The sequence below is a fragment of the Xenopus tropicalis genome, chromosome 8 (genome assembly GCF_000004195.4).
Source record: "Xenopus tropicalis strain Nigerian chromosome 8, UCB_Xtro_10.0, whole genome shotgun sequence".
Lineage (NCBI taxonomy): Eukaryota > Metazoa > Chordata > Amphibia > Anura > Pipidae > Xenopus > Xenopus tropicalis.
Window position 1 is genome coordinate 126693947 of NC_030684.2, and position 27597 is coordinate 126721543.

At 44.2% G+C, this 27597-nt stretch overlaps 1 protein-coding gene across 1 annotated transcript; it reads right to left on the reverse strand.

The window, feature by feature from the left end:
- Positions 1-2532: 2532 nt before the first annotated feature.
- cers2 (ceramide synthase 2) lies at positions 2533-27597 on the reverse strand. The gene is given in 11 exon segments (NM_001097273.1): positions 2533-5831; positions 6320-6473; positions 6646-6752; positions 7597-7725; positions 8480-8572; positions 8846-8896; positions 10940-10997; positions 12120-12238; positions 12777-12894; positions 13707-13880; positions 27512-27597. Coding segments are annotated over 10 exon segments (1137 nt in total). The 5' UTR covers position 13880; positions 27512-27597; the 3' UTR covers positions 2533-5696.

Sequence of the window (27597 nt, forward strand, 5' to 3'; positions counted from 1 at the left end):
GTATATACAGGTATGGGATCCCTTATCCAGAAAGCTCCGAAATACGGAAAGCCCGTCTCCCATAGACTTAATTTTAATCAAATAATTCAGAATTTTAAAACGGATTTCTTTTCTCTGTAGTAATAAAACAGTACCTGTACTTGATCCCAACTAAGATATAATTACCCCTTATTGGGGGCAGAACAGCCCTATTGGGTTTATTTCATGGTTAAATGATTCCCTTTTCTCTGTAATAATAAAACAGTACCTGATCCCAACTAAGATATAATTACCCCTTATTGGGGGCAGAACAGCCCTATTGGGTTTATTTCATGGTTAAATGATTCCCTTTTCTCTGTAATAATAAAACAGTACCTGTACTTGATCCCAACTAAGATATAATTACCCCTTATTGGGGCAGAACAGCCCTATTGGGTTTATTTAATGGTTAAATGATTCCCTTTTCTCTGTAATAATAAAACAGTACCTGTACTTGATCCCAACTAAGATATAATTACCCCTTATTGGGGGCAGAACAGCCCTATTGGGTTTCATTAATGTTTTATTGATTTTTTAGTAGACTTAAGGTATGGAGATCCAAATTAAGGAAAGATCCCTTATGCGGAATACCCCAGGTCCCAAGCATTCTGGATAACAGGTCCTATACCTGTATATAAAAGTGTTTTTGCAGACCCTGACATGTGGATTCCGCCCCTCAGTCAAGTTCACCTGCTTTGAGCAAAGCAAAATAAAATGTACAGTCGGTTTTATGGAACTCCCTGCACCCTTTCAACAGGCCTGATGCATTTCAGCTGTTAGCCCTTACTCATAGGGGTAACTGGCTTATCCTGTAATTGTGCAGCAGCTGTAGGTCAGCCTGCAGATCATTTATGAGAAGTAATAGTGTGTTGGCATGCACTTATACTACGATAAATATGGCTTTTCCTTGTTTCCTTTATTAAGGAAGCGTGGGGGTTCAGTAGCCTAAGGGGGTTCAGTAGCCTAACAATAAACGCACCCCATTCTACTCCAGCCAGTATGGGCGGAATGACTTCAGCAGGGATCAAGTAAATAATTTACTGCTTAAAAGGTGACCACCAGGAATTATTACATAAAGCAGTTCTGTACCAGCCCAAGGCACCCACAGGCCTTTAGCAGGGAAGATCTGTGCCCCCAAAGATGCCCCAGTAGCCCCCCATCTTCTTTTCTGCTGATTCACTTCCCATACTCTGTGCTGCTAGCACTTACCTGAGCTTAGGGGCCCACTCACACTATACTGTATACAGTATTTAGAATATAAAAGCCACACTATAAGGCTGAGCTTAGCTTCTCATTGGCAGTCTGGAGAACACTGACCATGTGCAGTATAACAAGATCAAAGATGGGCAGCTATTCTGTAACATTTAGAAAAAACCCATACAGAGGAGGTTGTCTCTAAACAGTATCTTAAAATAAGTGAATTTAGTAACCAGGAAAGAGATCAGATGCCCTTTCCCATTTCTTTCCTGAGAAGAACCCTTTCCTGTTTCCCTTCTGAAGGTACAGTATCTCTAATTGTACAGTTACAGGAACTGACCAGCAGGTGGTGCTGTGGTTACACAGTTCATTATATTAAACTTATAGCATGAAAAAAAAAAAATGAATGTAAATAGCAAAAGTGATCCGAGCAATCTTACATTTTTTTTTAAGGTTTACTTATCCTTTAAGAACACGCACATCCCCTCACTTCTAGCTTTCCATTGCCGGGTGCGGCAGGGCTTCAGTAAAGGGAATTCTTGTCTGTGTAAGAAGCACCATTGCCTCTGGGAATATAATGGGGCTTTTTTTTTTTTTTAAAAGAATCCAAACTAAATGAGATTCCTGCTTGGGATTTGGTATATAATTGTTTCCTTTTAATTACTAGTGTTTGTAGCAGAAGCGAATGTAACTATGAAAAAGGATTATGGGGTCCCAACTCCTAACAGCACCGGTTTATACCATTATGATCCAATATAGGATTAACTCTCTCCCCTTATCCCTTCCTATCTGTGGGCCAGTCCAAAGTTACTGCATTAGACACTGAAAGTGATGTGTAAAAGATTAGGTCCTATTTACCAACATCTGTATATCAGGTGGAACTGAAACTGGGTGCTAGGGCTCAATTTCCCTAGTAACCAGGCAGCAGTCAGGCTCAGCATACAATATGAATCAACGGCATACATTTAAAATATTAAGATTAATGAGAACACTTCACAGTCAATTTGTATTGGTTGCTAGGGTCTGTGACCCCAACAACCAGATGATAGTTTCGGTTTCTGGCTGGAATGAAGGAAAAAAGTAAAAATAAGTGAACTACTAAAGAGTAGCTTAGAATAGGTCCATTGATAACATAGTACTAAACTAAACCCTGCTGCTTAACCTTGGGGAGCCAGTTTGCTAAACACTTCATATTCTGTTAAATGATGGGAGTTTTAGTCCAGCAACATCTAGTGGGGGGTTAAACAGGGCACTAAAGCCAAACTTCCCCTGTAATTGGTGCTAGTAATGGCCATGCAAGGATTCAGAAACACAAGATCAAATATATATGTTTATTTGGCTACATCCAGTAACTGTTGGTGAATTTCAGTACAAACCCACTAAGACATTGCACGTTAAAATGATTCCCCCGCCCCCCCCCCCCCCCAAAAAAAACAACAACAACCTTAAAGGCACACTAACATTAAAATAGAAGTTGCTCTTCGACAAAAAAAAATGCCCCCATTAAATTCAAATTCATTTCTGCATTTTGCCTGGAGGTAACGGTACAGTATGGCTTGATGGCTCACAGCGCGCTCATAACATTGGCTCAGCTTATTCCCATTCCTACGTACATAGGCGCGGCGCACAGTGAGTAGCTAATTGCCACAGTCAGAAATAAATGATATGAACGGTGTCTAATAATTCCACAGCCAATCACAGCAAGGGAGCTGCACTGACCCCCAGCTCTCAGTCCCCAACCCACAATACAAGGACAATAACCAAAGGTTGGAAAAACCTTATCTTTCTATGAAGAGAAGTTACGAGCAGTTTGTTTCTTTTCTAAATACTGTAGCTGTAAGGGTGAAGACACACAGAGCTACTTAGTAGCAGCTACTTGTCACGGCTACTAAATTCCAGAAAATCCACTGCCATAGACAATACTGAGAATTGCCTCTGCTAAAACACACGTAGGGACAATTATCAGTAAATGATCAGCATTGTCTATTTCTGTAGCTGTGACAAGTAGCTGCTACTAGTAGCTCTGTGTGTCTTCCCCCTAACTGGCCAGTCATTAAACACTAGTGGCCCAGCATTATGGCATCCCTCTCCCCTGATCTGCTCCAATGGCAGGAGAGATTTAACAGCAAGTGCAGATTACGGGGTCAATTCTTACTTAATCTGCCATTGGCCAGGGTGCAGCTTTATGCTGTACAATTCAGAATTCTATATCCCAGTGATTTTAATATAGATGCTGACGTGCAAGGGCACAGCTTTCTCCTGTATACAAGTTGTATGAAAAGTGAGCGATCATACTGGCTTGGCATGAACTTTGCTCCATGAAACATAAACCACTCCCCCTACAAACAAAAACATGCAGCGATGTACATAGGGTTGCCACCTGGCCTAGCAAGGCTGGGGCCCATATTACAAATTTACTGAAATTTAATAAAGCTGCTGATAAGTTTGGCCCTCAGCCCACCTACAAACCACCCTAATAGCCTCAGTTCCCACTCCCTCCATGCCCCAAACCCAGCCAACTTACTGAAATGGGACTATCCCTGCCCCTGCAACATCATATCCCCATTCCCTTAGCATAATGACTGCCCAAACATGGTAACGCTACATGGACTACAGCTCTTCAGCATCCCCATGGCCATAGCTCTTTCACATCATACCTGGGGCTAAAAGACACATATGGAGGACTTATCCTACTTCCTGCAGACAAGAGCTCATTAATTATGTGTTTCCTGTGCTGCACTGGGAGGTCGTATTTAACGGAGGTAAGTACCATGGCAAGCTGGACAACAGGGATATTGACTTTTCCAGGCACCAGTATTGAATCTCTGTCCCCAAAGTCTACAACAACTTCCTTGAAAGACCAACCAAAGAAAGAAAAACTCTGCCACACAGTCTGAAGCCATCAACCAGCCTCTGCCACTCCCAACTGCCAGCATGTCTACATTCACTGATCTACTGGAGGAGCGGGACTTGTATTTCCACAGCAGAACATGCTGGATCGGCATTTGGAAACTCCATGATTAACCATATTGCCTTCAAGAGGTTTTCTCTCTTCTTCCAGAAAATATTCCTCCCCCCAAATGTGAAACTTATTCAAAGCTGCTTTTCTAGGCAATATTTTTTTATACTTTATTGCAATTAAAATTTATTGGAAAAAAAGTTGTAAGGACATCGGTTGCCGTAATGGAGCATATTGAGCAAGGAGTAGAACATCCCCCCCAAACAGCTGCTTGCACTGCAGGTACGGCACGGGTTTGAAATGCAATAAGTTCGGAATAAAAGGATCTTCAGCTTGTTTTTAACAGCTAGAGAAGCCCTACAAACTATCAGTTTTCATAAAAAAGGTGATCCGACCCTGAAATATAAAGTGTTCTCCATAGAGCATTACTAAAGGCCGGTCTATTTATCTTTGGGAGGTGCCATATCCGTTCCTAGGGGATGGTACCAGAAGATGCATCGTAACAATAACTTAGATTTAGAAGCAGCAACATTTGGCTTTCAAAGAACAGTAGCAGGTTGTGTTACAGGTAGATGTCGGAGATCAAGGTCATGATTCCACAAGAAGAGGTTGTCCATACCAAGGAACCATAGCTGAGATCAAGGTTATAATTCCATAAGGAGATGGTGTCCATACCAAAGAATTGTCGCAGTGATGGAGATTATGATTCCGCAAGGAGTTGTTGGCCATACCAAAGAAACATTGATGAGATAAAAGAAGGTTCCAACCCAATAACCACCTCTGAGATCAAGGTTATGGTTCTCACATGGAGAGAGAGTGTCCATACCCAAGAAACATCACCGAGATCAAGGTTATGGTTCCATAAGGATAGGGTGCCCATATCAAGAACAACTGCTGAGGTCAAGGTTATGGTTCCCACAAGGAGAGGCTGTTCTTACACAAGAACCATCACTGAGATCAAGGCTATGGTGCCACAAGGATAGGGTGTCCATGCCCAAGAACCGTCGCTCAATCCACTCACTTAGCTTATTCAAAGAGGTGGACGTCAAAGCTTAACAGTTCTTTTCTGCAAGTTGAAGGAGAGTCAAGACACCAGGTCACCAGACCCTAACGTGGTAGTTCCTTTGTGAAGTTTCACATCCAGACACCTAGCAATGGGTCATCACTGGAAAGGAATGGGCAAAGTCAAACACAATTAAGAGTTGGAAGAGGGTTCAAAATATGAAAATAACTCTTAGGTTTCTGTATGGAAAGGCCACTAAAGTCCATCAATCTACTCACTACACAATGTATTTAAAAACTGTCCTCACATAGAAACACTTGGCTTGACCCCTCTCACGCTCGGTGTAGAAGGTTTTAGGTTACATATATACAACCAGTCTGTGGGAAGTCATTTGGCATCTATTCACAAGATCATGGCCATGATTTACAGTAGTGTTGATTCTTTCAATGTGTTTCCCCTGCTTGATTGGTTTCTCCAGGAATTTAAATGTGGAGGAAGAGGCTATTTCCTATTCGGTGGTCAATCCGCTTTATGATGGTTGTTGTTCTGCATGGAATGGCCATTAGAAAGAGTTCCATTCTTGGTAGGTTCTTCTTCCTCCTCTTCATCTGGGATGTCGGTCTCATCTCGGTCACTTCTCTCGTCTTGTTCAAGCTGGAAGGATAACACAGCATACAAAGTCAGGAAAGTTCCCCATCACTAGGCTTTATAGTACCCGAGTATGCTTTTCTGCTGAATGGGACCATATAAAGGGACAATGCAGGGAACTCTGAGTATCACTCATGTATTATAAGGGATAATGTACCCCCTACTGTAAATGATAAGGATATTAGCAGTCACTGAGGGGTTCTGTGCCCATATAAAGGCACAAGGCTGCAGGCTGAGTTATACAGGGAACTCTTAGTATCACTCGTGTATTATAAGGGATAATGTACCCCCTACTGTAAATGATAAGGATATTAGCAGTCACTGAGGGGTTCTGTGCCCATATAAAGGCACAAGGCTGCAGGCTGAGTTATACAGGGAACTCTGAGTATCACTCATGTATTATAAGGGATAATGTACCCCCTACTGTAAATGATAAGGATATTAGAAGCCTTGAATGAGTTACTGGATAAAAATGTTGCTGAAATAATGAATACCTTTCCAGTGATAAACTTGTGGGCCATTCCAAGAATCAGGTAAGCCCAGAAGATGTGCAAACATTGGAGTACCCAGAGCATCACATTGAAGAAGTAATAGCCAAAGAAAGCTGGATAGACCTCCAGGGGGTAGAACCAAGTGCAGTACAGGATCCTAAGGAAGAACATTGGCAAGCAAATTGCATATAGATTAGTCGCTGCTACATCACAAGGTAGAGACACACAAACACCATTGTGCACAAAACTCCAGCGGGAATGAATTCATGGAAATTCCAGCACCGGTGCCATTGTTATATCATTCCAGCTGGAAGTTGGCACTGACTTACCAGAAAGGGAAGATAATGATTCGGGTGACTATGAACACCAGAGCGAAGACTATGAAGATACCATTGCATGTCTCCTTCCATCCTGCGTAGTTAAACATCTTGGCCGACTGCAGAAGACAACAATTTGGAAATTATTTTATATATTCTATATGCCCTGAGAAAAGGATATTATAGATATTATATATATATATATATATATATATATATATATATATATATATATATATATATATATATATATATATAGATAAAACTTTATGCCCACCCCCAACTTTAATGAAGTCAATGACTCATCGTTCTTGAGCATTTCCCGTAACCTTCCTATTGTGTTATACCCCCACTAACAGAGGCTGAATTAGTGGACCAGGGGGTGGCAATGTCAATGGTATTGACCTCCTATGTTTAACTCAAAGCTTCTACAGGAGTAGTATATGATTGAAATATGGCTTCTATTCACTTCTATTGAAGATGTCAGGGGAGTCGAGTAAACCTATGAGTGGGAGTTGCCATTTTAAAGGCTAAGTAAACCTTTAAACTATACTCCTTGGCAATTTACATTGATTTTTATTTATTTTAATTCCAAGATATAAAGGGTAAAGTACTGGTCTGATGTTAGGAAAGACATGAAAAGGTTTTTTTTTTTCTAGCCAGAAAACCATCAGAGCAGCCCTCTTTCCTTCTTAAGACAACTTGCTCAACTACTTCCAATTCAGAAAGTGACCATCAGGGGGCGCTGTTATAACAAAATGCATTCATATTAACAGTACTTTTAACCCTTAATATCATTAAATTTAAAAAAAAAAAATGAATAATGGATGTAAATTGCAAAAGTGCACTCTCATCAATTTTACATCAACTTATCTTAAAGGTTTACTTATCCTTTAGGTACAAATACATGTTCTATGCACAGAGTAAACTGTGCCTCAAGCTGTCCGATTTGTGCCACCTTACCTCCAGAAAGTAGTCTGAGGCATCGTGCAACACCATGACCAGGGTGCCCACCCGGATGTAGTTGGCACACCATGAGAAGCTGATGAGGACGATGGTGGCCACGTGATGGATAATCTGCTCCTTAAAGTCCTGTTTGGGACAGTCAATATATTAAGACACAGAAGGACTATTTTGCTTCTATTTCTTAAGAGCCTCTCTTGGGCCATAATTATAGGAATATTGAGGACAAGTGCTTTCCTAAAACCTACGTGACATTTAATATGGGCTTTTAGAAGTCTGTATGAGACCAAACAGGCATTGTACCCAAACTTCACTGGGGTTTTGGCCAACCTGGGGGCTACCACACACATCAGGTATGATTTAGCAAACATTATATTGCTTGAAGTATAAAGAAACCAGGTCAACTACAAGCCTACTTTGGTGCTATCCATACGAACCCTGATAGGGGGTCAACTGGATTCCTGTTTGATCAATCAGATACAATGCATCAGCATTTGAATGTTGAAAGCACTTATTCAGAGTATCACAAGTGAACATCAAAGTGTTGCCTCCTACTCAATAGGGAAGAATCTCTGAAAGGGCTGAGGAAAACTAAAATCATGGGTAGAGACGGCTGTAGCCAAAGTCTTGCCATCAACCCACCCCGATGAAAAAGCATTTGTTTGGCCAAACCCACCTGACCCATGGGTAATGCTGCAGGTTTGGCAGTTTTGGGATGGCCACAAATGCAAGTAAGAATGAGCCCAATAGCCAATAAATGTTCTCATAAAAGCTGTCTAGTCAGATCCCTAGAACCAAAATGGTTCTGTACTAAAGCAGTGATCCCAGAACTCATCCTAGCCCATTAAAGCGCCAACATAATGGAAGTGGCTAAATCACCTACCTTGCGCTTGACATCAAATGCCACTCTGAAGAGAAGAGACCAGTAGAAGCCCAGCTCTATCATGTAGTACCAGTACTGGGACGGTAGCATTGTCTGGAAAGGAAAGAATTAAATGGAGGGGGGGGACATTGTAAAGTACAGTAACTGTAATTACTCTATTAGTAATGTTAACCTGCCTCCCACCCTTCAGATGACTCTGGTTGCCCTGTAGCCATACGGCCAATCATCTCTGAGAAGTCCAAGTGACTATGTGTCAAGATGTTATGGGCTATGGGCTGCACAAGGCAAAGTCATACAGAGTAAAAGCTTGCTAGTGATTGGTTGGCAAGCAGCCAATGGCAGTGAGGTCACACTCATATACATTACCTGCTTGGGGAACCCCTTCCAGACCTCATGGAGATCATGAAACCATGGTTTCTGCAGAAAGCAAAATACAAATTAGTCACATCTTGTACAAATATATTATAGCAATTGCAAAAACCAGTGACTTGAAGAGGCTTTTTTCATTGTATTCTTAGCTCCATTTAGCCCACCTCTCCCTAAGCTCACAGGCTCCTCTCTGTAGATGGAGAGAATAACTCAAGTAAGTCCCATTTTGCATGTTCCAGGTTATGTAAGCAAGCAAAGGTTTATATCTCAGTGGGAAGCTGTTAGTTTAGGGATGGCTGCATGGAATTCAATGGGAACGGCAGGGTCACCTCGGCCCCACCTCCTCCCAATGTGCAATATTAGAGACTGTTTTGATTTGTCAAATGGAAATAAGCCAAAAGCTCTATGTATGTACATTTTATTTTATTCCTTGCCTTGTTTAAAGCTCTCTCTTGCTCAGCCTTGCTAGGATAACAATATCCTTTATGATGACTGGCTAGCAACCTCCCATAGCCCTCCTATGGTGTTACATACCCCTTATTAAAAGCCAGAGCACTGTCAACAGTCCAGGGCCATAAAGTGATGCCAGATGTGATGTAGCCAGTTAAACTGGACAAAACAAGAACCTCTCAATCATAAGGGGGGCCTTGGCCTCCCCAGGATTTAATTGCAACCTCCCCCCCTCCTCTCAATAGGGACACCTCTCAGAGCTTTTCTCTTAGCTTGCTCACAGGGATACCATACCATACTCTACTCCATACTGAGTACAATTCAGCAGGAACAGCCCCCTAAGCTCATAGCCTGTACAGAGAGCTACCATTAACCTAAATCACTATAGGCATTCCCCTGTCCTAAGCCAGATATTCTGCCAAATTAGTGGCACTGCTTTTAACAGCAGACTATACACATGTATACACAGTAAAGGGGAAGTATTGGTAGCGATATAGTAACAGGTTCAACTTTTGCCCTGAATCTAGTAACCTATAGCAACACATGCAGCATTTTACATGATATAATGGGAAGTTCTCCTTTCATAAGCTTTCCTGCAGTCTGGTCTCATTTCCCCACCATTTAAAACAAAGGAGTATATTTATCATGCTGAGTAAAACTTTACTGGTGATGTTGCTCATAGCAGCCAATCAGATGCATTGCTTTGGTTGAACTGTTGAAATCTAATTGCGGATTGGCTGCCCTGGGCAACATCACCTGTAATGGTTCGTTCCACTTTTTACACAGCATGATGAATATACCCCACTAAGACATTACCATGGAGAATGAAACGGCTGCAGCAATTCTGATATGATTGGCTGCTAGTGACACTTTGCCTGGTACTGTTACCCCAGAAAACCAATGAGAAGGTAACGTGTTGATATGCTGTTCGAAAGGAAACAACTGATTGGCTGCTGTAGGTAACTAGACACAGAGCAATGGTTGCCCCTGTTAATATAATGCCCCAATGCATCAAGTGGTGTTGCGGCAAAATCAGTGCAACTGCAATGAAAGAAATCACTTTAGAATTACAAGTAGAGTACAGGTAGAGAACTATTTTTTGGAAGTGATCACCCAAATGACCCACGCGGGGGGGAGGCGAGGCCCCGGGTAAGTGGCAGGGAGGCGAGGCCCCGGGTAAGTGGCAGGGAGGCAAGGCCCCGGGTAAGTGGCAGGGAGGCAAGGCCCCGGGTAAGTGGCAGGGAGGCAAGGCCCCGGGTAAGTGGCAGGGAGGCAAGGCCCCGGGTAAGTGGCAGGGAGGCAAGGCCCCGGGTAAGTGGCAGGGAGGCAAGGCCCCGGGTAAGTGGCAGGGAGGCGAAGCACCGGTATTGGGAAAATGTCAGGGTAATGCAGTCATTAAGTGAAGGAAGGGGTAAGACAGAAGGCAACAAGCAAGAGTCTGGGTAAGTCTAGGAGTAAAGGGCTGGATGGTTAGGCTGTGAGGAGCACAAAGACAAGAAATGAGTTATTAGGGTAAAGCAATGAGTTATTAGATAGGGTTGGGGTAAATAAGGCACAGAGGGTATGGGGTGAATCAGAATATGAGTGTTAAGGCAGCATACAGTGCTGAATACAAGTGGATGGATGAAGGAATTTACTTACGTCTATAAGGACGGCAATGCCAGCAATGAAAGCAATAAGATAAAAGGTGAATCTCCAACTGCAAAAAGAAAGTGGCAGATGCGGCTGAGCGGCCAGGCTTCATCATACAGGAACAAGTCAGCTTAGCAGCCTAGTTAGTGGTACCCACATGCATGGGTAGATTGCAGCAGCACCCCCACCCCCCCATCATTCACTGTCGGGGCCCTTCCGGCTGTGTGGCTTGTGCAACACATTGGGGGTAGGCAATCTACCGAAGCAAGGACTGGCACACCATTGAATATACCCACAGCTATGTGTTTCATAGTGTATTCTACAGGTACCCACTTGTTTTCTAGACAAAGCAATATGGTTGAACCCAAATACACTATATGGCCAAAAGAATCTGATCGCCTGCCTGTCTAACATCTCATTTCCAGACCAATGGTATAAATATGAAGTTGCTCCTCCCTATATATCATTTTTACCCTCTGTTCTTCTGGAAAGGTACCCACTAGATGTTGGAACAATGATGGTGGGATTTCCTTTCTTTCAGCCATTAGAGAAATAGTGAGGTTGGGCAGAGTTCCTATTCATCCCACCTTCAGTTGGGTTGAGATCAGGGCTCTGTGCCAGCCAGTCAAGTTCTCCCACTTCCATTTCAGCAAACCCATTTTGTATGGACCTGCCTTTTTGCATGGGGAAATTACTGTGCAGAAACAGGAGAGAGACCTCCCCAAACAGTTATCACACAGTAGGCTCCTGGCCCAAATCATGGAAGACAACAACAGCCCATTATTTCTCCTCTAGGCAGGTAGTGGTGGAAATACCAGAAGGGGGTGTTGTGGCTGGGGCTATTGCACCATCACACAAACTGCTATTTAGGCACTGTGGTGGGTACAGGGAACGTAGGGCATGGGTTCTGGAGCAGTATTTAGTATTATTACATGTCATCATAGACAGACTGTTAGAATACTTATGGCCATATAAGTGATCTAAAAAGATGCTCATGGCACCACCGATCAAACTACTGACATTTCTAAAGAGAAAATCATCCATTTCAGTTTTGGTATTTACTCAAATCAATATATGAACTGTAGGGCCTTGGAATTGTTACCACTGTCCAGGGAAATGACTGTCGATGGTTCATACATCAGATTATAGCAAGTCACAATTTAGAGTTAAAAGTGGGCTTTCCCCGTACCTTGCTTCCCGGAACTTCTTCTGCAAACTAGGCCTGTCCTCATTCCTCCTCCTCCGGAACCATCTCTCCACCTGGCGTACCGTAAGCCTGCTCGCCTTCGAGAGGTTCTCCAGATCACTCTGCAAGCGGAAATGGGAGTTTGAAGTCCTATTTAATGGCAGCAGAAATCATTTTGGGGGACACACCTGGGCCTAGGTCCCATTCTAGCCTGAAGTGTTTCCATGTCCTACATTAACCTCACAGCCTCCTCCAGCCTTGATGTTTTACTGATTGGCAAACATTATTTCCCCTTGGACCTTGGACACTTCTATCAGACATTTTTCTCTGCTCTTCCCTGTGTAACCTTTTGTCTCTGCTGATAAAAGCGCAGAGATTACTTTTCATTTATTTTCAGCAGATAGTGGTGGAGGAAGCAGATAAAGTTCTGCCAGTAGACAAAACACCAATACTGCCCAATTCTGCCCTGAGCCGGAAGTAAGTAAAATCAATGGCGACCGCCTGTCACTACCAACATGGAGTGGAACTGGAGTTTTCATCCCTGGTGGAACATATGCCAAGGGTGAGGCTGACCAATGACCTCAGCATGTAGAGTTAAAAAAAAGGAAACCATGGGGGTCAGACTGGTTTAGTCGGATCAAAATCTGACACACAACATACCTGCCTGGGGTGCTTCGATGAGCAGGTGTAGAATTTCTCAAGCCCAGGGTTGGGTCCTGCCCGAAGCCTCACTTTATCTTTTACACCGAGGACATTTGCAAGTGGACCGGCTACAGAACTGCCAAAACCAACGAAACACAAATGGTCAGGGCAACGCTATGAAGGAAGGGATATTGCTCCCTTTGGTTCCGTACCGTTACTATCTGGTGACTTGAATGGGAGACCCCGACTGAAGCTTTTCACCCCAAACACACTTTGGTGATCAGTTTCAAGCTGAGAATAGCCAGTAGTGGCACAGTCTAGGGCTTCCCTATTAGAGTCAGTTGTACATCTCATAAGCACTAAAATTCAATTTAGTCATGAAAGCTTGACAGCTACATTAGAGCCCAGTATATTAAACACATGACCCAGTCTACCCTTCTGCACTGCGAGTTGCCATATTGCATGCATCAGCAGAGATAATGGCAGATACAGGATCCATACAGGGTCCTACAGCTACTCATGGAGCACAAACCAAAGCCTTAATTACCCATATTTGTCATTGTCCTCTAGACCAGTGATCCCCAACCAGTGGCTTGGGGGCAACATGTTGCTCCCCAACCCCTTGGATGTTGCTCTCAGTGCCCCCAAACCAGGTAGTTATTTTTGAATTCCTGACTTGGGGGCAAGTTTTGGTTGAATAAAAACAAGATTTCCTACCAAATAAAGCCCCTGTAAGCTGATAGTATGCATAGAGGCTGCCTAATAGCCAATCACAGCCCTTATTTGGCTCCTCCATGAACTTTTATGGTGCTTGTGTTGCTTTCCAAGTCTTTTTACATTTGAATGTGGCTCACGAGTAAGAAAGGTTGGGGATCCCTGGTCTAGAAAGACTAACAGGCCCATAGTTAATTGTACAGTACAGTTGGAATAATGATTCAAGATACTTACATTTCAAAAATATACCTCACGATGAGAAATACAAAGGCAAGGGGAATGGTGACATAGAGGTCCGACGCTTTGGCATAAACTCGCCCATCCTTATCCTCAAGGTCGGCCCAGGTTAGGTTTACGGGCAGCCACAGCCTGTGCCACCAGAAATAGTCATAAAAGGTCTGCAGCATCCTAGGGAACAGAACCAAGAGAGGGTTATACACAGGCAGAACCACAGCGCAACTGTCCCGACCCACTGACACTTTTAGGGCACATAATGGAAGCCAAAGGCCTAACCCCCATCTCCCCAAGAAACTTGGGAAGACACTGACCCTGGGAAGCAGCCATTAATGTACATTTTGGTACCGATAGAGGAGAAGGGCCCCACACAGGCAGCGTGAGAGCTCAGTGAACACCTTGTACTTCAGTTAGACATTATGCATGTAAATAAGGGAGACCGGGGATAGCCTCAAGGCCGGCTTCTAGAAAAACTGGAAACCATTTAAGTTTTGGAGGGGGGGGGGGAACTATAACAGGTTGAGATGTTTTACTCAGCAAAGAAAAGGCAGATGAAGATGGTTTGAACTGTGCAGCAGCCAATGAATGTCAGGGGGTACACTGCTCTTCATACATTATGAATTAAACTCCACCCCCCCCCCCCAAGTCGAGGCCTAAACATATATATAGTATATATAGTATGTATCAGTGTCAGTGGCACCCAGTCAGCCCTGCCTTCCCCTACTCCTATACACAGTGCATATTATAACCCCCAGCGCTGCACATCTCCTGCCAATGGGACATTACATTACATTAACATTTATTTATAAAGCGCCAACATATTCCGCAGCGGTGAAGAGGTGAAGAGGGCCCTGCCCAAAAGAGCTTACAATCTACAAAACAGAGTTCTGTTTACCCTGCTATCTTCCTGTTGGCATTTGGCTACAGCTACATTTACATACCGAGCAGGAAATGAAAACAAACATACTCTTAATAATGCTATTTATGGCTGCCTCGCAATGTTGGGCAAAAGGCAGCATTTATTAACCCCCAAGGTTAGACTTTAACTGTTCTAAACGGTCTTTTTATTTAGCACTGAAATCACGTAAAGTTAAAAAAATATATAATTTTATATGGCAGAGTGGCTCATTTTCAGCGATTAGTGCCAGGGAGTCTTGGGGCACCCATTAACCTCACTGTGTAATGATGGCAGGTTCTAGGGTGCAGGGCTGCTTTGGGGAGCGAACTGGCAGTTATTCTGTACAGGTATAGGACCCGTTATCCAGAATGCTCGGGACCAATGGTATTCTGGATAAGGGGTCTTTCCGTAATTTGGATCTTCATATCTTAAGTCTACTAAAAAAATCAACATTTATTAAACCCAATAGGATTATTTTGCATTCAGAAAGGATTAATTATATCTTAGTTGGGATCAAGTACAGGTACTGTTTTATTATTACAGAGAAAAAGGAATCATTTAACCATGAAATAAACCCAATAGGGCTGTTCTGCCCCAATAAGGGGTAATTATATCTTAGTTGGAATCAAGTACAGGTACTGTTTTATTATTACAGAGAAAAGGGAATCATTTAACCATGAAATAAACCCAATAGGCCTGTTCTGCCCCCAATAAGGGGTAATTATATCTTAGTTGGGATCAAGTACAGGTACTGTTTTATTATTACAGAGAAAAGGGAATCATTTAACCATGAAATAAACCCAATAGGGCTGTTCTGCCCCAATAAGGGGTAATTATATCTTAGTTGGGATCAAGTACAGGTACTGTTTTATTATTACAGAGAAAAGGGAATCATTTAACCATTAAATAAACCCAATAGGCCTGTTCTGCCCCCAATAAGGGGTAATTATATCTTAGTTGGGATCAAGTACAGGTACTGTTTTATTATTACAGAGAAAAGGGAATCATTTAACCATTAAATAAACCCAATAGGATTGTTCTGCCCCAATAAGGGGTAATTATATCTTAATTGGGATCAAGTACAAGCTTCTTTTTTATTATTACAGAGAAAAAGGAAATCAATTTGAAAATCTCAATTATTTGATTAAAATGGAGTCTATGGGAGACAGGCTTTCTGTAATTTGGATCTTTCTGGATAACGGGTTTCCGGATAATGGAGCCCATACCTGTATTGGGTAAGCAGGTTTAGATCTTCTTTAAAAAGCAAACCTAAAGAGTGCATATCTATATATCTATACACACACAAGTTCTCATACCCTGCACTATGTGTTGCTGCACAACAGAGCGCCGCTGCGCTCCCAGCTCAGGAGTCGGAATACAGCAGGGATTAGGCAGGTTTCAGCTTGCTGAGGGTGGAATTATTACAGTAACTAAGTCCCCCCCCCTTTGTCACTTTGAATAAGGGCTGAGCAAGTGATTGAGTTCAAGGTGCCGTTCCACAGGAGACCAGCGCTAACACTTCTGCAGCAGATCTGTTCACTGAGGGCCCGAGGGGCCACACACAGACCTTTTAGAGACCCTGTACAATGCTGAAGATGTTCTATGCTGATCCCCAGTGGGGGCTGGATCTGCTCTCTCTATGGCTATGCTCCCAGATAACCAGAGTTTTATTGCTCACTGGTAAATGTGTAACCACCCAGGACTAATTTTTCCAATTGTCGTTAAAGGACTTGCAGCTCAAAGCCAAAATCACATTCCCCTTCTGCAAAACAGGAAGTGCAGCATGCAAAGGAAACCCACTTTCCCATAGCAAGGTGTTTTTACTCGCTAATACTGCATCAGATTTTTTAAAGGGGAAGTTCACCTTTACATTGTCTTTTCTTGGCAACTTCTTAGTTGGTCTTTTTTTTTTTTTTTTTAAATAGTTTCTAAATTATTTGCTTTACTCCCCTGCCTCTTTCCAGCTTTTTAGAAAGGGGATCAAACAACTGCCCGTTGCTAGGGTAAATTGGACCCTAGCAACCAGAGAGCAGGGCCGGAACTAGGGATAGGCAGAAAAGGCACCTGCCTAGGGCACAACGATGGGGGGGGGGGGGGGGGCTCCAGGCAGGTAGGTCTGTTGCCTACCCCTAGTCTGTGCTCCCATTCCCCCCACCATTTGTCATTGAAATTAAATAAAACCAATATCACATAAGACAGAATATCACATAAGGCTTTTTAAAGGAGCCCCCCCCCTCCCCCCTTAAAGTTATATTGGTAAATCTAACCTGCATATTAAAAATGCGTGGGGGTAACCAGTATTTAAAGGGACATGGACATGTTAGTTGTTTCTTAATTTTAACAAATGTGTAAGTTCACAGTTAAGGAAAAAAAAAAAAAATCTTTTTTTTTAAAAAAAATTAATTTCTTAGTTCCCCCACCATTGCTGCATACCTGTATATCTCTTCAGCAGGGATCTAGGGCTTTGGGGGGGGGGGGGGGGGCAAGCAATGATATACTGCCCAGCCTTTGCCTCACCCCCAGGCCTGGTGTCACCACTAATGCAGAATTGGGAGCCCAGAGGGATGTAAAACAGGGAGGATTGTTGGTTCAGCTGTAGCAGCCACTCAGCAGGTAGAGCTTACCAGTCGGTTTGAAACTAGCAAATGATCGGTTGCTATGGGTTACTAGACCTGGCATAAGCACTTACATACTAGCTATGTTCCTATTGAGGCCTCTTTAAATTTCAGTTTAGAGCCCAGTTCAGAGAAAACTAAAAAAAAGTTGCTCTGCAAAGTGTATCGTAAGGCAGACGAGGGGCATGTGTGTGCTCAGAACTAACCGCTGTTTACACCAAACACAGAAATGTATGTACATACACTGACCCTCTCCGCAACGGTTACATCATCTACAGACATGGGAGGCGCTGGCCGGCTGAAATGTTACATTTGACATTAACAATGACATTATTTGTTTATAGTTCTTATATTTGCAGCATCCTAGGCAACCTGGTCGGCTTGGCCCGCCCACCAAGCCGACCAGCAGAAACCTGCTGACTGCCACCATGAATACAGTGCTTCCTGCATTGAGCAGCACCGTATTCATGGTGGGTGGGTGGAGGAATATAGGCATATGCCCCCTAATTTGCCAGCACAAGGTGCAGAACACAGCCAGGGCCCAGACAGTAGTTCTCCCCAAATGAGCACTAAGGGCCATTCTGGAAAAGGAAGATGGGGGAGAATAAAAAAAAGTTGAAAAAGAGTAAAAAAGGGGAGAGAGAAAGAAAGAGGAGTGAAGAGAAGAATGTGGGAGAGAAAGAGGGTTGGAAGAGGACAAGTAGAATTTGCTAGAGGAAATAATGGGGTAAGAAGGTTGGAAGAGGCAAACGGGGGAGAAGAGACTAATGGGGGAGAGAATGAGGCTTGAAAGTAGCAAATGGTAAAGAGAATCAGAAAGAGAAAGAGGGTTGTAAGGAATATAGGGAGAAAAAGGGTTGAAGAGAAGAATGGGGGAGAGAAAAAGTGGGAAGAGCATAAGGATAATGGAGGAGAAGAAGGAAGGGGAGGTTGAGGGCTGAAAGAGGAAATAATATATTCATTACATACATTTATTGTATTTGCCCCTAACCATCTCCTTTGCACAATATGTTATGATGGGGATATCACTTAAATACAGAGAACCCCCCCCCCCCCACACACACACACACACACACCAACATGTAGAAAAGTCTGTTCCCTTGGGAAAGTGGCGCAGACACAGCACCATGCCAGAAAGTCCTGGAGTTATCAGGCACACCCAATAAACCAGTTACACGGCTTGCACCAAGTGAGTCCTTATGAACACAAAAGATGTTTTATTTGCTCAGCAATTCTTCCTTAAGTGCACGGGAACCTCCATGGGCCCATGTTCAGTGCTGCCCTGTCCCTACTCACCAATGGAAACTTTTATAGGAAATAATGTGCCAAAGTGATACAAAGCAGCATATGATCTATACACAGGGCCACACTGCTATACCTAGCTTCAATTCCACCGAAGTGCCTGAGACCAAAGCCACATCTAGTAAAGCTGCCCAAAACCTGGCACAGTTCTACAGGTTGGACCAACTGATGAAGTGGATGATGGGCTGTACACTATAGTGCTTATTTAAAGGGGTTGTTGTTACCCCTAAAACCAATTGCATATTGTCTTAGTTTTTAATTTTTGTGGTTTTTCACTTAGGGTGAGGACACACAGAGCTACTTAGTAGCAGCTACTTTACACGGCTACTAAACACCAGAAAATACACTGCCAATAATAACAATGGCCTCTGCTTAAACACACAGAGACAATTATCAGTAAAAGATCAGCATTGTCTATTTTAGTAGCCGTGACAAGTAGCTGCTACTAGTAGCTCCGTGTGTCTTCACCCTTATTCAGATTTTTGTTCCACAGTTTAGAATTTCAGCACCTATCTGGTTGCTAGGGCCTTGTTTACCTTTGCAACCAGGCAATGGTTAAAATGAGGGACTGGAAAATGAAAGATATGCAATAAAAAGTAAAGGTAATAATAACATGTTAAGCTCAGTTTTTGGGTTGCCGGGAACAGTGACCCCCCATTTGAAAACTAAAAAGCTGTAGAAGAGAACCTATTAAAAAAATAAATAAATAATGAAGACCAATTGCAAAGTTGCTTCAAATGGGACATACTAAAGGTGAACTACTGCTTTAAAATTGTAAAACAAAGAGGGGTGCCAATCTGAGTGTCCAGTGTATATAACTGCCAACCTTGGATCTACCCTTTTACATCTTCTCCCATGAGCCGCCATTTTGTGATGGGTTGTGTGCTCCCTCAGAGATCAGGTGACAGGAAATAATGCAACTGTAACAGGAAGTAGTGTGGGAGTAAAAGTCAGAACTTTGCCCATTCATTTGTTGATGTGACCCAACCTAAATAGAGCGATACATTACAGGATAAGGCCATGTAAAGCCCCCTTAGGGTAACCATGCATTCCACCAGTTTCCAAATAATCTGGCCAGTGGAGGGCGCTGTGCATTGGAGGCTGTGGAAGACATGGCCTCATGAGAGCAATCATGGCTGCTTTAAACTGAAATTTCCAAAAAAAGAAAAAAAAAAAAAAAATGATGGCTCTGTGCACAGACAAACCTACATAATGATGATTTTAATCAATGTAAATCTGGCTTATACTTCCCCTTTAAACCACACATGAAAGAGATTCCTTCACAATACATATCCAAGGAAGCACATTGCATAACTGGGCTGTGCAGACCATTAAAAGTCTCCTTCTATTTATCTACTGTTTGTTTTTGGATTCAGAACTGTTTGCCATGACCCCCGACCTGCATATCCAGCCTTTGTCTCAGACCCCCCCCCCCCAACTTTGCTCAAAAGACAATAAATATATAAAACTAAAACCAAACATCCCTAAAATGCTTTTTAAGGCAGGAAAGCCAAATGAGGTCACAATTGACTCCTTGCAGTTACCCCACAGCGCAGGGTGTTTATCCAGGCTGACCGCCCGTTGCGCCCAACTGTGGGACTTGGCTCTGCTTGCTATAAAAGCTTACCATGGCTTAGGGTTGCTATGTGGGTCTGGCTGTTTGTGTTTGCTCAGGGGCCCATAATAGTAAAGGTGGGCAGGTAGCTGTGTATATGGTTACCAAACAGTAATGCTAGCAGAGATTACAAAGAGAGAACAAAGAACTGACCTGATCCCAAGGCTTTTTCATCAGAAAGAGAAGATTAAGCAATGCCAACCACAAGCAAACTACTCACCTATCTGAATACACACATAAATAACTTGCACTGGCGCAACCCTGAAACTAAACATCTTCCTTCCCACAGTTAAAGTTATTAACCATTGCCTGGAACATGTAGAAGTCACCGGCTACGGGGCCCAGAACCTCCAGTCAAAATAGTGCAATTCACTACATTCTTTCTCAGCACCCTAGGGTCATTTTCATGCTGCAAAATTCTGGTCAATGAACTGGACTGAAGTGGCAGTCTGCAGATACTACAGTACTACGGGTGACAGGAGCAACACCTATGGGTGCTATATAATAGAGCACCTTGGGATTGCCTCAAGGTAGGTGTAAATACAGGGGTCTCTTGTGCCAGAGTGCACTGCAACTTAAGGGGGAAGACACACAGAGCGACTAGTAGCAGCTACTTGTCACAGCTACAGAAATAGACAATGCGGATCATTTACTGATAACGGTCTCTACGTGTGTTTTAGCAGAGGCAATTCTCAGTATTGTCTATGGCAGGGGATTTTTAGTTTAGTTTTTTAGTTTAGTAGCCATGAAAAAGTAGTTGCTACTAGTAGCTCAGTGTGTCTTCACCCTAAAGAAGAAATGTTTGTTGTTCCCCAGTAATTATAATTGATTCCCAGGGACTGGGGCTGGCTAAAAAACTGTATTGGCACAGGATGTAACTGTAGGAGTACCACAGTATGGCTTTCTTCCATTTCTTGGGTATTAGGGTGAAGACACACAGAGCTAAGTAGCAGCTACTTGTCACGGCTACTGAACTTCAGAAAATCCCCTGCCATAGACAATACTGAGAATTGCCTTTGATAAAACACATGTAGAAACAATTATCAGTAAATGATCAGCATTGTCTATTTTACTAGTAGCTGCTACTAATAGCTCTGTGTGTCTTCACCCTTGGGTAAGCAACATGTAAGTCGCCGGCGGGATGGCAGACGCGGCAGCGCGATTTTGCGCAAATCGCCGAAAAAGACTCGCGAGTCTTTTACGGCGATTTCCCGAAATCGCCCCACCACGTCTGCCATCCCACCGGCGACTTACATTGTCGCCGATGGGATGGCATGGGAAGGCAACTCGGGGAGATTAGTCGCCCGCAAACAGGGAGTTGTGCCGCGGGCGACTAATCTCCCAGTGTGCCAGAGCCCTAAGACAGAAGAAGAGATTGGGCCGACACAAAACAAACAAGGCCACTGAACTTTATTTTGAATGCGTCAGTACATGAGCTCAGAGATAACAGGTCCCATATACTGATAAATGCCAGCTTGTGGAGCGCCGTCCCTTTAATTGCTCATCCAATCAGCAGGGCCCATTTTATCTTACAGGGAGATTAAAAACAAAGGCAAGGCTTTGAGCAGAGTAGCGGGAGATCTCTCTCAGAAATCACACAATATGGACAAATTATTACCCCTTTTAAATATTCAGAAACAGCCATGAACAGAGAGGCTTCACTCCTAGGGAGGAAATAATCCTATTTCTGCACCCCTCTGCACCAGGGGCCCACACTCACTTACCTTGTGTGTGCCCCCATCATTGCTGCCTACTCCGGTAATGGGGTCCCATTGCAGATGGTACAGGAGTCAGTGCAAAAATAATATTGCTTCCCCCTTATAATGGGGGGCTAATAGTACCCATATCCAATACTCACCCCAAATGACACTGGGGCACAACAGTAGAATATGGGGCGGGCACTTTAAGCAATGTAACGCCAACTCTCCTGAGGTGCGCTTGCCCTTTAAAGCACCTAGGGCCCGGAAAGACATTCCTAGTGCAGTTATGTAGGATTAGCAGCAAATCACATGCACATGAATCCGGAGTGGGGGGTATCGATTGGATTTAACATTCTCTGACCTGGAGTATCCTGCCCACAGTTTAGCCGATAGCTACATAGCAGCTGAGGGTGAAAAAATCCAGTTTCCAACCAAGCCCTTTGGACCCCCAAGCAGTCAGACTCCCTCTTTAATGTCACTGTTGTAAGGGTTAATCGCTGTTTCTTTCTCTAACAACTGTAAGTTCTGACTACTGACTAAACCCTGCTTCCTAATTTTTATTCTGCCTAACAATTACCCAGGGTCCAGGTTACACATTAGGGTGCAGTGGGGTCTCACTGGGGGCTTATGGATACTGTATGTAGGGTCGGACTGGGCAAACGGGACACTGGGACATAACCTGATAGGCCGTTCCCTGCCATGTGTAAAACTCAAAGGGAAAATGTAACACATGCAAAGTTTGCCCCAGGTACAGTAACCCATAGCAACCAAACAGCAGGGAGCATTTACTTGATTCATGTACAAAAGCAGGCATCTAATTGGTTGCTAGAGCTTACTGCAACTGGAGCAAATGTTACACTTATTACATTTAAGTAACATTATGTGGCGAGGGGTTCCCGGTTGTACTGCTTTTGTACAGAATTTAGCTCTCCGGTTGTACCTGAACTACAACTCCCAGCATTCCAATGAGAGCAGATGGCAGCCAGTGGTTGCTGTAGCCCAGGGCTTGGCTAGGCACACATTACACAGCTGTGGTAGAAAGCCGCTAAGTAACACAGCTCACTATTATGCAGCAGTGAAAGGGTTATTGCATGTGGTTTGCTCAGCACAAGCGCTTTCCCTGGAGGTTTAACTCATTACACACAAGCCATTAAGCCTTGTTACAGTATGGTGCGGCAGCTGGATACTCTGTAATCAGCGCCAGCGGCACATCCTAATACTATAACATGAGCACTGGGAATTCAGCACAATATGGCAGCAGCGGCGCCACTTGAAAAAGCACCCAACTGCACAGAGAGAAGAATGATTCTAATTCCACAGTTATTACTCGGGCTATGGACTTCATTTTTATCGGATTTGTTCTTTAACTTACAGTCTCAGGGACCTATTTATAGATTTGACATTTATAGGACTCCCGGTATGCAAAAAAATGTTGGATATTCTGTGACTGCCCAACACTGAGATGTATGTAATAAGGTTTCCCATTTGCTTTTCCATGACTGCCCAAAACAGAGGTATGTAATAAGGTGTCCCATTGGATATTCTGTGACTGCCCAATACAGAGGTATGTAATAATTTGTCCCATTGGATATTCTGTGACTGCCCAATACAGATGTAATAAGTTGTCCCATTGGATATTCTGTGACTGCCCAATACAGAGGTATGTAATAAGGTGTCCCATTGGATATTCTGTGACTGCCCAATACAGAGGTATGTAATAAGGTGTCCCATTGGATATTCTGTGACTGCCCAATACAGAGGTATGTAATAAGTTGTCCCATTGGATATTCTGTGACTGCCCAACACAGAGGTATGTAATAAGGTTTCCCATTGGATATTCTGTGACTGCCCAATACAGAGGTATGTAATAAGGTTTCCCATGGGATATTCTGTGACTGCCCAACACAGAGGTATGTAATAAGGTTTCCCATGGGATATTCTGTGACTGCCCAACACAGAGGTACGTAATAAGGTGTCCCATTGGATATTCTGTGACTGCCCAATACAGAGGTATGTAATAAGGTGTCCCATTGGATATTCTGTGACTGCCCAATACAGAGGTATGTAATAAGGTGTCCCATTGGATATTCTGTGACTGCCCAATACAGAGGTATGTAATAAGGTGTCCCATTGGATATTCTGTGACTGCCCAACACAGAGGTACGTAATAAGGTTTCCCATTGGATATTCTGTGATTGACCAACACAGAGGTACGTAATAAGGTGTCCCATTGGATATGCTGTGAATGTGTGGGATGTATGCAATAATGTCCCAAGGTCCCCCCCCCCCCCCCCCCCACAGCTCATAGCAAGGTTATAGTTATAGGGTATCATTGTATCAGCCATTCATAATAGTTTCAGGAAAGCCCTAACTGCCTTCATAGCTGAGCTGGCAGGAGTATCTAGAAGAGCAATCAATTACTGTACCCCCAAGTCTTCACCCTAAATGACCTTCAGGCTAAGCCCCACATCTTTGAAACCACTGCAATAAGGGGGTGCCTTTAGTTATTCTTAACCATGGGTCCCCCATATGTTTCTGGACGACAACTCCCACAATCCTTCAACATGTAATCAAGGTTCAATCACTCTGAAAGTTGTAGTCCAGCAACATCTGGGGACCCATGGGTGAGAAACCTGGGGGTTATTCCGGGAGTGCCCAGCACCAGAGATCCATGACTCCTGTAATGGGGAATCCCTGCAGCTCTAATAAGCAGCAAGCAATACAATACCAGTGACCCTGTGTGTCTGTCTGACTCATGTCTAGAAACACAATATGCACACATTGCCCAGAGTCACAGTGACTCAGGCAACCACAGCCCAGTGGCCCGCACATTCACTGGCAGATATGACTGCTTAGCATGTACTCTGTGTGTGCAGGAAGGAAGGCGTGGGGGCTCCGTCACTACCGCGTCTATAGTATCACTGCTGGCCCTGACACATGCAGAAGGGTGAGTTCTCCATCTGTAAACGTAAGTGACAAGCAAGAGCCAGATAATGGTTTTAACTGTATTTTCTGCTCTGCCGGTTTTGATGCTTGATTAACAGACCTGTCTTGGCTGGAGGAGACCTGACTTTGCTACAATGTTTCAAGAGTCAGAACCAGGAGTGACATGCACATACAACTTTCAATAGCAATTACATCAGCTAAATTCAATGTGCATGGTCCTATGTGGCTGGTTCATCCAAGATGCTTGCAGATGGGGCTACAAACTGCCCCAACTATACTAGCCAGTCCATAGCACAATGCTCACCCTGCGCTACTGCTGATTGGGCAGGCTGTACAGAGACAGCCTATCACTGTGACCCCCCACTTCTGATGTCCCAGGGACACGTGCCCAATCTGACTCCAACAGCCCATGCTATAGTTTCCTTAGCCCCTTACACATCAGCCATGGCAACTTAAATCAACTTACACCCCTCCAGGGACCTGGTAGAGCCCACGTAGGAGCCAAGGGACACCAGATAAATGGGCTTACTATTTTTTTCTGGGTTAGCAGGAACTCAATTAACCCTACAGTGGCTGTACTGATGTTGAACTGCTACCCTTAGTACAAGGTGAATGCTGTCAAAAGGTTGCCATGTTTATATCATCACGGCCCCTGGATAATCTCGAGCCCACCCGAGAGGTGGGAGTAGGTTCATAATAGATCTGTTATAAAATAGCCAACATTCCATGGACTGGGTATGAGGCATTCCTGGTATTCCGAATCGGGAAATTTCTCTCAGGATTCTATTACCTGCTGTGTAGTAAAAGTGCTCACTCACCATTGTGCTCAATAACACTGATTTACACACACACATACATTATATTATATATATATATATATATCAGATCATTGTTGCAATGGCAGCCATGCCATGAGCTGGCTACAGTACCAATCAGTAGATCCAAGGGCTGCGGTGCCACTCTGATCCCTCACATGTGACTTCTACTAGAGTCAGACCAACTGCAATTAAAAAAAAATCTGGCTGCATGGACAAAGTTGTCTGGCGCTGCTTTAGAATAAAAGAAAAAGAAGAAATTGCATATTCGTGCCCAAAAACCAATACCTTGTAAGACCTGGTTTAAACAGGCTAGACCTGTGGATCTTGACTAACTAGTTAGTGCCCATATTTGTGCCCAAAGGCGAGTAACATTAGGGCCCGGTGCAGAGTGCTCAGTAACATTAGGGCCCGGTGCAGAGTGCTCAGTAACATTAGGGCCCGGTGCAGAGTGCTCAGTAACATTAGGGCCCGGTGCAGAGTGCTCAGTAACATTAGGGCCCGGTGCAGAGTGCTCAGTAACATTAGGGCCCGGTGCAGAGTGCTCAGTAACATTAGGGCCCGGTGCAGAGTGCTCAGTAACATTAGGGCCCGGTGCAGAGTGCGGCAGCAGCCCCAGCCCAGTGTGATCCTCGTTCAACTTGATTTTCCTGCCAGCCTGACCGATACCCAATCTCTGGCCAGATATCACTTGGGGGAGGGGGAATAGTTCGGACCCATACACAGGACAAAAGTCAGAAAGATAAAACGCCCCTTGGCCCTATGAAACCTCCAACTTAATGAGGAGATTCTTTTTAAAGGACCAAGAAACTCCATAACCTAGCTTTCTCCCAAAAGGTTTCCCACCTGGATCTCAAAGCCCTACAGTTGACTTCTCCCAAACCCCATTCTAAAGAGTGCCCCCCTCATCTTCCTATCTGCTCCACTAATGGCCAAGTGGTGGCCATCTTTAATTTGCAGTTAGTGTAAATGAGAAATACTCTGCATGCCCCCACCGACCCCTACCCACCTGTCATTGGTTAAGGGAAGGCCTGCAAAATCTCAAGGGCCCACCTGTAGCCCCTAACAGCTCAGAAGCCCAATGACTAAAGAGAAAGTGGGGGCCAAAGGCAATATCTCTCCCCAGCCAGCCACAGCACCTCCCATTATACTATTAGGGACAGGTACATGAGCCAGCAGCACCAGGGGTCCGGCAGAACCCAATTCCTATGGAAACCCTCCCAAGAGAAATAAGGCAGAGACACTGTCCCCCAAGCAAGTGAAATCTGACAGCGCCCCTTCCCATAATGTAGATGGTACAGCCCTTCCACAGAGAAACCATGTGGCAACAGGTGGCCCCAAACACTTGCTCCCTGTGACGGGGGGAACTCTGCTACACGGCAAGTAAGGACCGGCTTACTACCACCCCCACACAGCCTCCATTGCCAGTTTATCCTCCAGCAGCAAGGTGCAGTCTGGCAGGACCCGTCAGGCAGGTTGAAATCACAGAAACCCCCTCCCTATAGACAGGTGCAAATAGGTATGACCCAGTAGTTTAAAATCATGGAGTCCCACCTTCCCACAGACAGGAGGGGAGAGTCCTCCCTCCCAACAGGTGCAAGCGGGTAGCGCCGCGTTTAAACGTACAGGGGACTCTATGGCGAGAGGCTACACAGTAGCCAGACAGTGTTTAATCGGAACCCCCACTCCCTGAAACTGTATAATGCAATTACCAAGGCAGCAACTCAGGCTGACGCAGCCCTGTGCCATAACCCCCTATATCAGAGCCCAAAGTCCAACGTTCCATGTATCCCCCGACACTTAGCAACCCCCTGGGGTGAGCAGGGAATCCGAAACCGCTGTACCTGTACCCCCTGCTGGGCATCCCACCCTCCTCTCCCCTCTCCCTACCCTCTCCCTACCCCGGCCACTCACTTGTTCCGAGGCTGGGACACTGGCTCCTTCCGCGGCCGGGAGTTGATCCCAACAAGTCAGTGAGCAGGTTCCCCCGGTAACTTTCC